The following is a 14,862-nucleotide window of genomic DNA, read 5'->3' on the forward strand; positions in this document are numbered from 1 at the left end:
CACATTGAATGGCGGTGCTGGCTCAAAGGGCCAAATGGCCTACTCCTGCACCTATTGTCTATAATGTGAGCTGCCTTAATGACTATTGCCAGGTAGCACTCACATCGACAGTGATGAAATGCTTTGGGAGGTTGGTCATGACTGAACCCCTGCCTCAGCAAGGACCTGGACCCATTGCAATTTGCCTATCACCACAATAGGTCAACAGCAGATGCAATCTCAATGGCTCTTCACACAGCTTTAGACTATCTGGACAACACAAACACCTATGTCAAGATCCTGTTCATTGACTATAGCTTAGCATTTAATACCATCAGTCCCACAATCCTGATTGAAAAGTTACAGAACCTGGGCCTCTGTACCTCCCTCTGCAATTGGATCCTTGATTTCCTAACCAGAAGACCACAATCTGTGTGGATTGGTGATAACATTTCCTCCTTGCTGATGATCAACACTGGCGTACCTCAGGGGTGTGTGCTTAGCCCAGTGCTCTACTCTCTCTATACCCATGACCGTGTGGCTAAGCGTAGCTCAAGTACCATCTATAAATTTGCTGATGATACAACCATTGTTGGTGGAATCTCAGATGGTGACAAGAGGGCGTACAGGAGCAAAATATGTCAACTAGTGGAATGATGTCGCAGCAACAACCTGGCACTCAGGACGAAGAGCTGATTGTGGACTTCAGGAAGGGTAAGAAGGAACACATACCAATCCTCATAGAGGGATCAGAAGTGGAGAGATTGAGCAGTTTCAAGTTTCTGGGTATCAAGATCTCTGAGGACCTAACCTGGTCCCAACATATTGATGCAGTTATACAGAAGGCAAAACAGTGACTATACTTTATTAGGAGTTTGAAAAGATTTGGTATGTCAACAAATACACTCAAAAACTTCTATAGATGTACCGTAGAGAGCATTCTGACAGGCTGCATCACTGTCTGGTATGGGGGGGCTACTGCACAGGACTGAAAGAAGCTGCAGACGGTTATAAATTTAGTCGGCTCCATCTTGGATACTAGCCTACAAAGTACCCAGGACATCTTCAAGGAGCAGGGTCTCAGAAAGGCAGCATCGATTATTAAGGACCTCCAGCACCTAGGGTGTGCCCTTTTCTCCCTGTTACCATCAGGTAGGAGATACAGAAGCCTGAAAGCACACACTCAGCGATTCAGGAACAGCTTCTTCCCCTCTGCCATCTGATTCCTAAATGGACATTAAACCCTTGAACTCTACCTCACTTTTTTAATATATATTATTTCTGTTTAATGCATGAATTTTAATCTTTTCAATATATGTATACTGTATTGATTTACTTTGTTTTTCTTCTATATTATGCATTGTACTGAACTGCTGCAGCTAAGTTAACAAATTTCATGACATATGCCAGTGATAATAAACCTGATTCTGATACTACAGAAACAAGATTGTTCTCCCTGGACAATGAAAATTACGAAGGAATTTAATTCAGATGTACAAGCTCATGATCAACTTAGTAAGGTTTTATATAAGGAGGTCGTACATTTGTGCATGATTCAAGGACTTTGGGGCACAGGTTTAAAATTTTAGATAAAAGATACTGGCAACAGGCAGTGTTAAGATGGCGCTAAACGGTGACTCCTTTGCTTGCTTCTTTGGAAACAGCTTTATTTCCATCTTATATATCTCTTTTTTTCCTTTTCAGGATGTGGAGAGTTCTTTTGAAGACCCTGACTGGAGTTACACCTTGACTTCTGTTCTCTGCGAGATCCCCTCTCAGGGCCTCATGACTAGCTGCCTTTGATATCTCAAGAACACAGCCTGGAAGACAAGTGCGCCTTCAGGGTTCCAGGATTTTGTGGCTCTGGGGACGTGCTGATTCTAGGTCGGTGCCCCTGACTGAAGCACCACGGGAGAACACGGAATATTGGGACCAGCAGGTTAGCTGCCAGAGCTTGAGTGCCCCCAAAGCTGCACATTTTTGGTGCCAACTCTCCGGGTGCAGAGCTTGGTAAAAGCAACACAACAGACTTTACACAATGTAAATCAGCGAGTTGTTTGTTATGTCTCCCCTCTTCCTATGAAACGGGGACACCTCTTTTTCCTCTATTAAGGAGAGAGAGAGTCTGTGGTTGTCGAATTATTGGGTGAATGTGTAGATCTTGGGGAACTGCATGTCTGTGTCTTTACTGATGCTTTGCTACATGCTTGAGTACTCAGTGGAGGGTGCTGATGCTTTTCTTTGCTGGTGGGGGAGGGGGAGTTGGAGGGGGGGGCTTTGGTGTTCTAATGTTTGAACTGTCATTCATTCTTTGGGCCACTCTTTGTTTTTGTGGATGTCTACGAAGAAAAAGAATTTTCTCCAACATTAAAAGCATCTATTGAAACCTATTATAGGGGCCTTTTCTGGCTGACTGCCAGAGACTAGTGCTGTTCTGCAGGGGTCGATGTTGGAACTACTTCTTTTCGTATTATATGTCAATGATTTGAATGACAGAATTAATGGCTTTGTAGCCAACTTTGCCATTGATATAAAGATAGGTCACGTTGAGGAAGCAGAGAGATTGCAGAGGGACTTGACACATTAGGAAAATGATCAAAGAGGTGGCAGATGGAATATAGCGTAGGGATGTTAAGGTCATGCACTTTAGTAGAAGCAATAAAGGCATAAACTATTTTCTAAATGAGGAGAAAATTCAGAAATCAGAGATGAGAAGTGACTTAATACCTTGTTTAGCATTTCTTAAAGGTTGACTTACAGGTTGGGTCAGTGGCAAGGAAGGCAAATGCAATGTTAACATTCAATTCAAGAGGACTAGAATAGAAAAGCAAGGATGCTATGTTGAAGTTTTATAAGGCATTGATCAGACTGCAATTGTAAACAGTTTTGCCCCCTTATATGAGAAAGGATATGCTGGCATTGGAGAGGGTCAAGAGGAAGTTCACAAGATTAATCCTGGGAATGAAAGAGTTAATGTATGAGGAACGTTTGAGGCCTGTACTCACTGGAGTTTAGAAAGATGGAGGGGGGGGGGGGAATCTCATTGAAACTTAACATGCTGAAAGGACTAGACAGAGTGGATGTGGAGAGGATGTTTCCGATAGTGGGGAGTCTAGAACCAGAGAGCATAGGCTTAGAATAGAGAGATGTCATTTTAGAACAGAGATGAGGAGGAATTTATTTTGCCAGTGGGTGGTGAATTAATGGAATTCATTGCTACAGATAGCTGTGGAGGCCAAGTCATTGAGTATACTTGAAGGGGAGGTTGATAGGTTCTTGATTAGTAAGGGTGTCATGGGCTACGGAGAGAAGGCAGAAGAATGAGGTTAAGAGGAATAATAAATCAGCCATGATGGATTGGTGGAGTAGACTTGATGGGTCAAATGGCCTAACTCTGCTCCTACATCTAATGGTCTTATGCAATGGAACTATGAACAAAATCAATAACAGTTTTCAAAATAAAATTGTATATATACAAGAATAATAACTTGCAGGGCTGTGGGTAAAAAGCCAGGGTTTAGAACTATTTGGTCTTCCTGGAGATGACCATCTTCAAAGACTGGGATATTATAGCATTATGAAACATGGCTGAAGAACAGTGCTGGGTAATTTAATGTTCTGGGGTGCAGGTACGTCAGGTGGGATAGACACAAAAGAAAGACAGGAGGGGCAGTTATATTTTTGATGAAGGGGAATTCTGCAGCAGTAGTCAGAGATGAAATTACAGCAAGATCATCCAGTTGGAGTTGAGAATAAAAAGGAAATTATCACATTATTGAGATTGTACTATAACCTTCAAGTAGTCAACAAGAATTAGTAGAACGAAAATGCAGGGAGATTGTAAAAAGTTGTAAGAATAATAGCATTTTCATAGAACCATAGAACATTACAGCACAGAAACAGGCCTTTTGGCCCTTCTTAGCTGTGCCGAACCATTTTTCTGCCTAGTCCCACTGACCTGCACCTGGCCCATATCCCTCCATACACCTCTCATCTATGTACCTGTCCAAGTTTCTCTTAAATGTTAAAAGTGAGCCTGCATTTACCACTTCATCTGGTAGCTTATTCCACACTCCCACCACTCTCTGTGTGAAGAAGCCCCCCTTAATGTTCCCTTTAAACTTTTCCCCCTTCACCCTTAACCCATGTCCTCTGGTTTTTTTCTCCCCTAGCCTCAGTGGAAAAAGCCTGTTTGCATTCACTCTATCTATACCCATCATAATTTTATATATCTTTATCAAGTCTCCCCTCATTCTTCTACGCTCCAGGGAATAAAGTCCTAACCTAGTCAACCTTTCTCGGTAACTCAGTTTCTCAAGTCCCGGCAACATCCTTGTAAACCTTCTCTGCACTCTTTCATAGTAAGGGATTTTAACTTCCCCAACACAGAGTAAGACTACAATATTATTAAGAGTTTAAATGGGGTAGAATTTGTTAAGTAGATTCAGGAAAGTTTCTTTGGGAAATATACAGAGGGCCCTATTAGGCAGTGGGCAAAACTTGGCCTACTCTTGGGAAATAGAGCAAAACAAGTGACAGTGAGTAGAGTTGGTGGGGGTAAGCTCTTTGGGACCAGTGACCATAGTTCTGTTAGTTTTAAAATAGTTATGGAAAGGGTCAAGACTAGCTCACAGGTTCAAGTTCTTAATTGGGATAAGGTAAATTTTGTTGGTTTGAGACAAGAGCTTGCAAAGATTAATTGGTGTGGTTGTTTGCTTGGAAAGGGACCATAGGCAAGTGGAAGAGTTTTAAAGGTGAGCCAGTGAAAGCTTAAGATCTACACAATCCTGTTAAAGTGAAGGGCAAGGGTGGTAGAAGTCTGGATGATGAGGGATATTGAGGCCCTGGCAAGGAAAAAAACAGGAGGCATGGGTCAAGAACAGGAAGCTGGAGGAGTGTAAAAGTGCAAAAGTGTACTCAAGAAATAATCAAGAGGGTAAAAGGGGGCAAGAGATAATTTTGGCAGAAAGATTAAGGAAAATCCAAGGAAAAAGAGTAACTAGAGAGAAAATAGGGCTCCTGAAAACCAAAGGGACAGCCTTTGTGTGGAGCTACAGGAGATGGGCAAGGTCCTTAATGAATATTTCTCTTCTGTTTTACCATGGAAAATGGCATGAAGACATCAGAATTATAAAAGTATTGGGAAGGTCTTAGGGATAGTCATCATTACAGTAGAGGAGGTGCTGGACATCTTAAAAGATATTAAGATAGACAGATTTCCAGGGTCTGCCTAACTTTATCCAAGAACACAGTGGGAGGCTACAGAAGAAACTGCAAGAACCCTGGTTAAGGTATCTACATCATCACTAACCACAGGTGAGGTACCACTAGACAGGAGGGTAGAAAATGTGGCTTTACTTAAGAAGGGCAGCAAAGAAAATCCTGGGAAATATAGGCCATTACATCTAACATTTGTTGTAGTTAAGTTACTGGAGGGGATTCTGAAGGATAAGATTAACATACATTTGGAAAGACAGGAGTTAATTTAAGGATATTTACTAAGGCTTTATCATCTCTTACAAACTTAGTTGAGTTTTTTTGATGAGGTGACCAAGAAAATTGATGAGGACAGGGTGGAACACACAGTTCTATGAACCTCAGTGGGGTCTTTAATAAGGTTCCACATTATAGGCTGCCTTGGAAGGTTAGATTGCATGCATTCCAGGGTGAGCTGGCTAATTGGATATACAATTGGCATGGCTACAGAAAGATGAGGAAGATGGTTGAAGGTTGCTTCTCAGACTGGAGACCTATAACTACTGGTGTGGTTCAGGGGTCGGTGCTGAGCCCGTTGTTGTTTGTCATCTATATCAATGATTTGGATAATAATGTACAAGGCATGATTAGTAAGTCTGCAGATGGCACTAAAGTGGGTGGTATAGAGGACAACAAAGAAAATTATCAAATATTACAGGCAGATCATGATCAGCTGAGAAAGTGAGTCAAGGAAAGGCAAACAGAGTTTAATGTGCAAAGTGTCACATTGTGGAAAGGCAAATCCAGGTAGGATGTTCACAGTGAATGACAGAGCTCTGTGAAGTGTTGTAGAACAGAGGGACCTTGGAATAGAAGTACAGTACATAGTTCACTGACATGGAGTCACAGGGATCCAGGGCGGTGAAGGCAGCTTTTGGCATGCTGGGTATTAGTCGGGCATTGAGCATAGATCATGGTGAAGCTGTACACTGGTGAGGCCACACTTGGAGTATTGTGTTCACATTTGGTTGTTCTGCTATGGGAAAGATATTATTAAACTGGAAAGAGTGCAGTAAAGATTTACAAGGCTGCTGCTAGTACTTGAGTGACTGAGTTAAAAAGAAAAACTGGACATTCTATGCTTTTATTCCTTAGAAGGCAGGTGTTTAAAATCATGGTGGCACAAATAAGGTGAATATACTTCATATTTTTCTTAGAGCTGGGGTATCAAAAACTAGAGGGCACTGGTTTAAAGTGGGAGGGAAAAGATTTAAGAGGAGCATGAGAGGGACCATTCCACATGAACACCACACTTTGTGTAAGAGCAAGTTGTCCCTCTCATGCTGTTCTTAAATCCTTTCCCTCTCACAAAGTGTGGTATCTGTATGGAAAGAGCTTCCAGAAGTAGTTGCGGAAGGTACAATTGTATCATTCATGAAGTACTTAGATACACAAAGGGGTACAGCTTGGACCAAACACAGGAAGCTGGGGCTAGCATGGTGAAAAACATGGGTAGCATGGACTCGTATCTACGCTGTGTTGCTCTGGGACTCTAATAAGAGTCAGAAATCATGATTGTACCTGGCAGACCCATCAAGTGACAATGCAAATTATAAACCAGAAGTCAGAAATTAGAAAAGAGAGCATACACAACCATAAAAGTATCACTGCTCTTATAGTTTGATCCTCCATAGCTTAAAACTTTCAGCAAAAGGAATAAAGTTAAACAGACAAGACAAAAGAAACAAACTGAGATTCAACTACATTCTTAGTAATAAACACAAGAGATTCTGCAGATGCTGAAAATCTTGAGAAACAGACACAAAGTGCTGAAAGGAACTCAGCAGGTCAGCCAGCATCTATGGAGAGGAATTAAATCAAAATTTCAGGCTGAGACCCTTCATCAGGACTGGAAAGGAAGGGGAGAAATCAGAATAGGATGCGGGGAGGGAAAAGAGTACTAGTTGGCAGATGATAAGTGAAACTGAGTGAGTAGGAATGTGGGTGGGTGCTGGAGGAGAGATGACATAAGCTGGGAGTTAATAAGTAGAAGAGGTAAAGGGCTGCAGAAGGAATCTGATAGGAGAGGAGAGTTGCATGGGTGAAAGGGAAGGGAGAGTGAAATTAGAAAGAAGTGATGGGTAGGAGTAAAGAAGAGAAGTGGTAAGTGGGGAGTCTGAATCAGGAATGGAAAAAGCGAGAATAGGGGAGAAACTACCAGAAGTTAGAGAAATCAAAGTTCATTCCATCAGGTTGGAGACCACCCAGAGAGAATATGGAGTACTGCTCCCCCAACCTGAGTGAGGCCTCCCCTCTGGCAGTAGTGGGGGCTGTGGAAGTCAAAATAAAATTGGTGGCTGCCATAAATCCTACATTTTGTGGTACCGTTGAAGCTGCTCAACAAACTGGTGTCCCAATCTATGTCGGGTCTCACCAATGTAAAGAAGGCCAAACCGTGAGGATCAGATAGAGTAGATGACCCCAACAAACTCACAGATGAAGGGCCATTTGGGGCCCGAAATACTGATGAGGGAGAAGGTGTAGGGTCAGGTTCTTGCATTTGTCCCACTTGCAGGGCTAAGGGCTAAGTGGAGAGGCACGAGTGGACAAGGGAGTCACATAGAGAGCAATCCCTGTGGAAAGGGGGGGCAAAGGAAGAGAAAGATGTGCTTAGCAGTAGGATTCGGTTGTAGACGGTCAAGTTACAAAGAATGATGTACTGGATACAGAGGCTTGTAGGATGGTAGATAAGGACAAGGGAATCCCATCCCTGTTATGGTGGCAGGAAGATGAGGTGAGAACATTTAGTAGGAAATGGAGGAGGCACGGGTGAGAGGAGAATTGATGGTGGTAAAGAGGAAATCTCATTCTTTGAAGGACATCTCAGATGTTCTAGAATGGAAAGCCTGACCCTGAGAATAGATGTGGCACAGACAGAAGAACTGAGAAAAGGGAATAACATTTTTACAAGTGACAGGGTGGGAAGATGACTCCCTTTTCCAGTCTTCAACCTTCCTCCTCTTCCTGGACACCTCACCGTAGATCTCTGCCTGCTCTCGATCTTTTCATCTCAAATTGCTGACAAGACATCAACTGTCTTGCTTTCAGCACTCCTCTCTCCACTTCCAACCTTACCCTCTCTGAATGCACTGCCCTCCACCCTCTCTGCACTAATCCCAACCTTCCCATTAAACCTATAAGCAAAAGAGGTTCTGTTGTAGTGTGGTACACAAACCTCTACTTTGCTGAGACCAGGCAGCAACTCTCGGACAGCTCATCATGCCTACCCCTCGAAAAGGACCCCACTACAGACCATCAGAAGACTGTCCCCGACACCATCACTGACCTCATCCACTGCCACTAAACTCATTGTTCCTTTATTCCGTACTGCTCACTTTTACCTCCTACCCAAGATCCACAAACTAGACTGCCCAGGTAGGCCTGTTGTCTGCCACCCCACTGAACTTGTATCCTCATATCTCAATTCCATTCTATCCCCCTTGGTTCAGTCCCTATTGTGTCTGGTGCTCCCGATGCAGCCTCCTCTACTTTGGTGAGACATGTCGTAAGTCAGGTGACTTCTTCACTGAGCACCTCCACACCATCTGGCACAAGTGGGACCTCCCTGTGGACAACCATTTTAATTCCAATTCCCATCTTGTTCCAACGTGTCATTCTATGGCGTCCTCTTGCGCCAAGATGAGGCCATGTTCAGGGTGGAGGAGCAACACCTTATATGCTGTCTGGGTACCTTCCAACCTGATGGCACAAATATCGATCTCTGTTTAGTGAACAAATTGCTCCCCACCCTTCCTCTATTCCTCACTCTGACCTTTTACTTCTTGTCACCTGCCTAATACTTTCCCCGGGTCCCCTTCTCCATCCCCTTTTCGTGTGGTCGACTCTCCTCTCCTATCAGATTCCTTCTGCTCCAGCTCTTGACCTTTCTCACCCACCTGGCTTCATCTATCACCTACCAGCTAGTCTCTTTCCCATCCCCCACAACCATTTTATTCTGGTAACTTCCCACTTCCTTCTCAGTCCTGAAGAAGGTTCTCAGCCTGCAATGTTGACTACCTATTCATTGCCATTGATGTTGCCTGATCTGCTGAGTTCCTCCAGCATTTTCTGTGCGCTGCTTGGGAAGATGAATGGTCAAGGTAGCTGTGGGAATCAGTAGGCTTATATAAGATAGTCTGATAGATATTCTGCTTCCAGAAATGGAGACAGAGAGAGAACAATAAAGGGAAGAAAGGTATCAGAGATGGACCAAGTAAATTTGAAAGCAGGGCTACAGTTGATGGAAAAGTTGACAAAATTGAAGAGTTCAGCACGGCTGCAGGAACCAGTGCAAATGCAGTCATCGATGTAGCACAGAAAGAGTTGGGGAGCATTCTGAGTGTAGACTTGGAACATGGACTGCTCCACGCTGCTGACAAAAAGGAAGGCATAGCTACACCTTGGGTTTGGACAAAGTGGAAGGCGCTGAAAGATGAGGATGAGAACCAGTTGTGCCAGACAGAGGAGGGTAGTGATGGAGGGGAACTGGTTAGGTCTGTTGTCCAGAAAGAAGTGTAAAGGGAATGGACATGGGATCAGGGAGAGGAAACTAAAATGATTGAAGTGATCAAGAGTATATGTAGTATAACTTATATAGACAGGTAGGGACTGAACCAAAGAGGCCAAAATGGAGTTGAGGTGTGCCATCACGTTCAGTGGGACAGGTGCAGGCAAAAATAATGGGTTACCCAGTCAGGTCTGTAATTCTTGGGTAAGAGGTAGAAATCAGCAGTGTAGAGTAAGGGAACTCTGAGGTTGGTGGCAGTGGATGGGGGATCTCCAGAGTCAATGAGCTTGGTGATGGTGAGGAAACAATGGCCTAATGCCCATTAGAGGGGTCTCGTTCTCGGTCAAAGGGTATGTAAGAGAAGGTATCTGAGAGTTGCCACCTGGCCTCAGCAAGGCAGAGGTCAGTCTACCAGATGTCAACACTCCTCTTGTCTGTGGTTTTGATAGTGAGGTTAGGATTGGTGCAGAGAGAGTGGAGGACAGTGTGTACAGAGGACACAAGGTTCAAAGAGGAGCGAGGAGTGCTGAAGTCAAGAAAAATGATGTTGTTGGATCCAACTGTTAATTTTTAGATTAGACTGTTTAATTGTTATCTTCTTTGCAGTTTAGCAATTAATTGTTTGCTTGTTTTTTATATAACAACATATATAAGTAACTGCTTACTATGATTCCTAGTGGCTATACAAAGTCTAATTCTGGAAAGCTCTGTAAGTTTCTTTGTTCTGCATTAAGTGAATAAGTGCTTTCTCATTGGTTAACTTGGTACTGCAGTATTCAAATTAGTACTTTCTAATTGGTTGTCTCTTATCTACAAATTTTTAATGGAAGTTTTCTTATCTCTGGGATATAAAATATCTATTTTATGCTAGGTACCATATTTAGTTTCTCTCTTCAAGAACTAGTAGAACCCCTATCACTGCCTGTTTCAATTTGTCTTTGTTCTATCAACTCTTAAAATGATAGTGAAGCAACAAGTTCTGTGCTTCGTTCCCAACTTCTAAAATAACTTGGATTTAAACACCAGAATCCAACATGACTCATCAGCAACTAGAGATGAAAAGATCCAGAGTGAGCAGAACACCAGAGTATGGTGTCCAAGAAGAGGAGGAGGGTTAAAGATGGGAGAAGAGGTCATTAGTGGGGGATGAAGAAAGAAGTAGACTTGGAGAGGGAGGCAACAGAAGAAGAACTTGGCATCATGGTAGGCAAGGAACTCACTAAGGTGTTGGTACAGGGGTAAAATGGAAGGGCACTTTCTGAGGACAGAACATTCTGCATCAGAGAAGGGAAGGTCAGAGGGATGATTAAATCAGAGCTGGGGTCGGAGGGGTAGAGATTTAGTGGGGTCAAAGGAGGGAGGGGGGGTTGAGATCTTCAGGGAAAATGGGTTGGGAGAAGAAAGGGGCTCAGATGAGTGAAAGGGGGACAAGGGGTAAAAGGAAGCCTGAGAAACCCAGGGGTGGTTGGGAGTAGTAGTGGAACAAGAAAAGTGATAGGATCCAGAGGCAGTGAGAAAAGTCTTAGCCTGGAGGTGAAGGCGGCAGAGGTCAGAACCGGTACCAGAGTCAGAAACAGAGACAGCCGGATCTGTGCACTGGAGGCAACCAGGGCCATTAGAACTAGAGCTGGAGGAAGCAGGGTCAGCTGGCTCAAGATGGCGCAAGTCAAGGTTGGAACTGGATAGAGATGGAGGCAGCAGGGTTTGCAGTCTAAGGGTGGCCTGGGCTGAGATCCAAGTTGCAGTTACAGTCAGACCGTCTGCAGCCTGCAGGAGGCCATGTCCCATTTCAGAGGTGGTAGGAGCCACCTCCTCCAAGAGGTTAAGGGCCAAGCCAAAAGCAGCTGGGGCCAAGGTATAAAGACGGATGATCTTCTGATCCTTCCTGGACAGGAGGAAGGAGAAAAGTTGGCAGTTGAAGATATGGATCCATGACAGGAAGCTGTAGCAGAGAAAGACATAGGCCTGTAGGTATCCCTGCATGGTGCTGAGGGTGGTGTATAGAATCCAGAGGGAAAAATGGTGGGAGAAGCAATCAACTGAACACAGGTACATGAAACCCTTTTTGGGCCCAAATTGAGAGAGCTGGAAGTCCTAATAAAATCTTAGAATGTACTTGACGCATATCTTGCTCACCACTGACTTTTGGATGTTGAAAATATTGGAGGTTTTGATACAGTTTAAGCTAGTCAATTTATTCATGATGGCTAACCCAAGAGACCTTGTGTCCAAAATGGAGAAGGGAGAAGGCTGGAAAGAAAAAGGAGTGGAGGCTGCAATTTGCTATGTAATTATTTGAATAAACCAACAGTATATTAAAAATGGCAGGTTCCATCACACCGTGAAAATGAATACACATGCAACAAGTTCAATCGAGTTAATGATGCTGTACAACTGCTCTCATGCCTATTTCAAAAATCAAGTTTTTTTTAGGTAGATGATTTCATACCTCTAATAGACCAACAGCAATGGACAGAGCAACCCCAGTTGATCTCAGTGGTCTTTTCCCTTGTGGTACAGGCCAAGGATCATGTTGTAGTTCTCCCAAAAGATCAGTCAAGTTCATGTCAATTTTTTGAACAGGTTGCAAAAATCTGTGAAGTTAAATATTTGAAGTATATTAAGCACTTCAGAACTATTACACTGCTCAATGAAGACATTAAATTCAGCTTCTCAAGTGGTGCATGAACAGATTAGTATTAAATTTTAAGTGAATGATTAGCATAAACATCAAGGCATAAAGGCAGTCTCAAGGTTCAAGAAATGGTAAATGTACTTCTGTCCTGATGATTTTTAATGACAAAAGCATATAATGATGTTACCATAAGATCCAAATATGCACTATTTTCATGAAACTTCGGCTAATTGGGCCAAAATGTACTGTCCTGATGTGTCCCAATTAACCAGAATAGAGAGAGAGAGAGAGAGAGAGAGAGAGAGAGAGAGAGTGTGTGTGTGTGTGTGTGTGTGTGTGTGTGTGTGTGTGTGTGTGTGTGTGTGTGTGTGTGTGTGTGTGTGTGTGTGTGTGTGTGTGTGTGTGTGTGTGTGTGTGTGTGTGTGTGTGTATACACACACACACTCTCTCTCTCTCCACTTAAATTACTGAAGCTACATGCTCTTCCTTACTCAAATAATTGGAATTTAGTTCTTAATTACTACTTGAATACATTTTAAAATGAAAAACAATTTATCACATTTGAAAGCTAATGTTGGATTTAACATTAATTTTGTTTTTGTTCAAAGTATTAGCTTTCTAGCTAATTTGAAGTGGTTTCCACTTTGCTAATAACTTTTGGAGTAAAGGCTCTTACTAAAATTCATGTTGTGCAAAGCCCTACAATCAGGGTACAGTATTTGCATTTTAAATATCATTATTAACCATAAATTCAAATAAATAGAAGTATTAAAGTACATAAGCAATCAGGTGATCTTAATGGTAGCTTTCCCAGTAAGGAGTATAATGAAAGGACAAAGTGAAACTAACAAATACTTCTCAGAGAAACAAACTACTCAATGAAGCATGTGGATCAATTAGTTGAAAACTAGTGGACATAGCTTTAAAGTAATTTTGATACAGCTAATCAGGACAACAGTAAGGCAAAGCTATCATACAATGAGAAGTCATTATCTATAGCGCACTCTGTGAAGATGGGAGAAGGGAGCTCAGTGAGTTGAATGACCTCCTTCCTTGGTGTAACAATTTGAGGATCTCATGGCCACACATTGTTGTACATACTTACTACAGAGAAATCATGAAGCTGAGGAGAGCTGTAGTCTATAACACGTCTATAACTTCCAACAGAAGTGATAAGAGAGATCACAGGATTCAGGCAGTCTGTCAACACTTCAGAAGCCACCATGGTCCCAAACAACACCCACACTTACCAGCACACATCCAAGCCCCTTATCTCCATGCAGAGTAGCCACACTGCTCACCTGTGCACTCAAAAGCAGTCTTCCGCACATTTGATATTTCACTTCCCACCATGACAATAGGATCAATGTTTAGACCATTTTCCCGGTAGTGCCACATGCTACCAGTTGTCTTAATTGTAGAATGGTGGAGGGAGGGGCATGGGGAGACGGGTAAGCAAATGAGTGCTCAGACTCCAGAATAGCAGTATTATAATGAATCACCATTCTGCAGGGGATCGCTTTCCAAATGGGAGGCGAATGCAATTGTAGAAATCTGAATTATGAAGAATATTATTGAAATATATTGCACCTTTTGTTTGATGTCAGACTTTCACCTACCCTCCAGATTTCATTGGTTCTTTTCAATTGCATTAGCAATAACAAAGGTTTAATAATTCTGTTACTACAGCAGGAAATAGCAGCACTTAAGATTGATCATGGCTTCTATCTAAAAAGCTTCTATCTTATGGTTCATTCTTTTTCCTTACTGTGAAGTTAAATAATTAAGATACAACTTTACCTGTTGGATGGAGGAGGCTGCTGAACCTGAGGTCCACGCCCTGCTTGGGCACCTAATGGTTTGGTTAAGCCCAACATGTCCTGTTTTAAAAAAAAAGTAACTTAAAGCTATTAATGATGCAATAAATACATTTCCTTCTTCTACTGCAGTGATGGTCAGCAAAACACAGTCATCAATATTCAGTTTATATTCAAATTCCCAAACAGCATGAGCTCAGTTCTTCAGGAAAAGAGTTGATACTTACTGCTAATACATGGTAATTCACAAAAAAAGTATAACTTACTTACAATTTTAATGAGAAATATTCCTTTTTCAGAATAAATCCCACTTAGTCTAATAAAATATTATATAGAAGCTCTGCCTACTATTTTAGGTTGTATTATGCTATTTCTCACATATAGAACCAAAGAAGTTTGTTCATTACAGTTCAGCTGTATATAACCCAGAGAACTAACAGAAGCATAAATGAAGTATTTCTCTGACTCAAACACAAGCTTTTTTAACTCAGGGAGAAAACAGCTACCTATTAAACTACTACTCAACTTGGCTAGCATGCCTTTATCACCTCGTCAAAGGCATACTTACCCTTCTAAGATCAATCTCCTTAAAGTATTTTGATCAAGTGATGTTTATTTGTTCCAAATCACAATACAAGGAAAATACAAGTTCCCAGAAACATTAACAC

General features: G+C 42.3%; 1 protein-coding gene across 1 annotated transcript in view; it reads right to left on the minus strand.

The window, feature by feature from the left end:
- The window catches only part of sec23a (Sec23 homolog A, coat complex II component), an 83,782-nt gene that overhangs the window by 40,398 nt on the left and 28,522 nt on the right, over positions 1-14,862 (minus strand). The window contains exons 6-7 of the mRNA XM_073040019.1: positions 14,178-14,257; positions 12,192-12,336 (exon numbers count right to left, since the gene is read on the minus strand). Of these exons, the coding sequence (XP_072896120.1) occupies positions 12,192-12,336; positions 14,178-14,257 (225 nt within the window). The remainder of the gene's footprint in view (positions 1-12,191; positions 12,337-14,177; positions 14,258-14,862) is intronic.

Source organism: Hemitrygon akajei, chromosome 3, assembly GCF_048418815.1.
Source record: "Hemitrygon akajei chromosome 3, sHemAka1.3, whole genome shotgun sequence".
Taxonomy (NCBI): Eukaryota; Metazoa; Chordata; class Chondrichthyes; order Myliobatiformes; family Dasyatidae; genus Hemitrygon; species Hemitrygon akajei.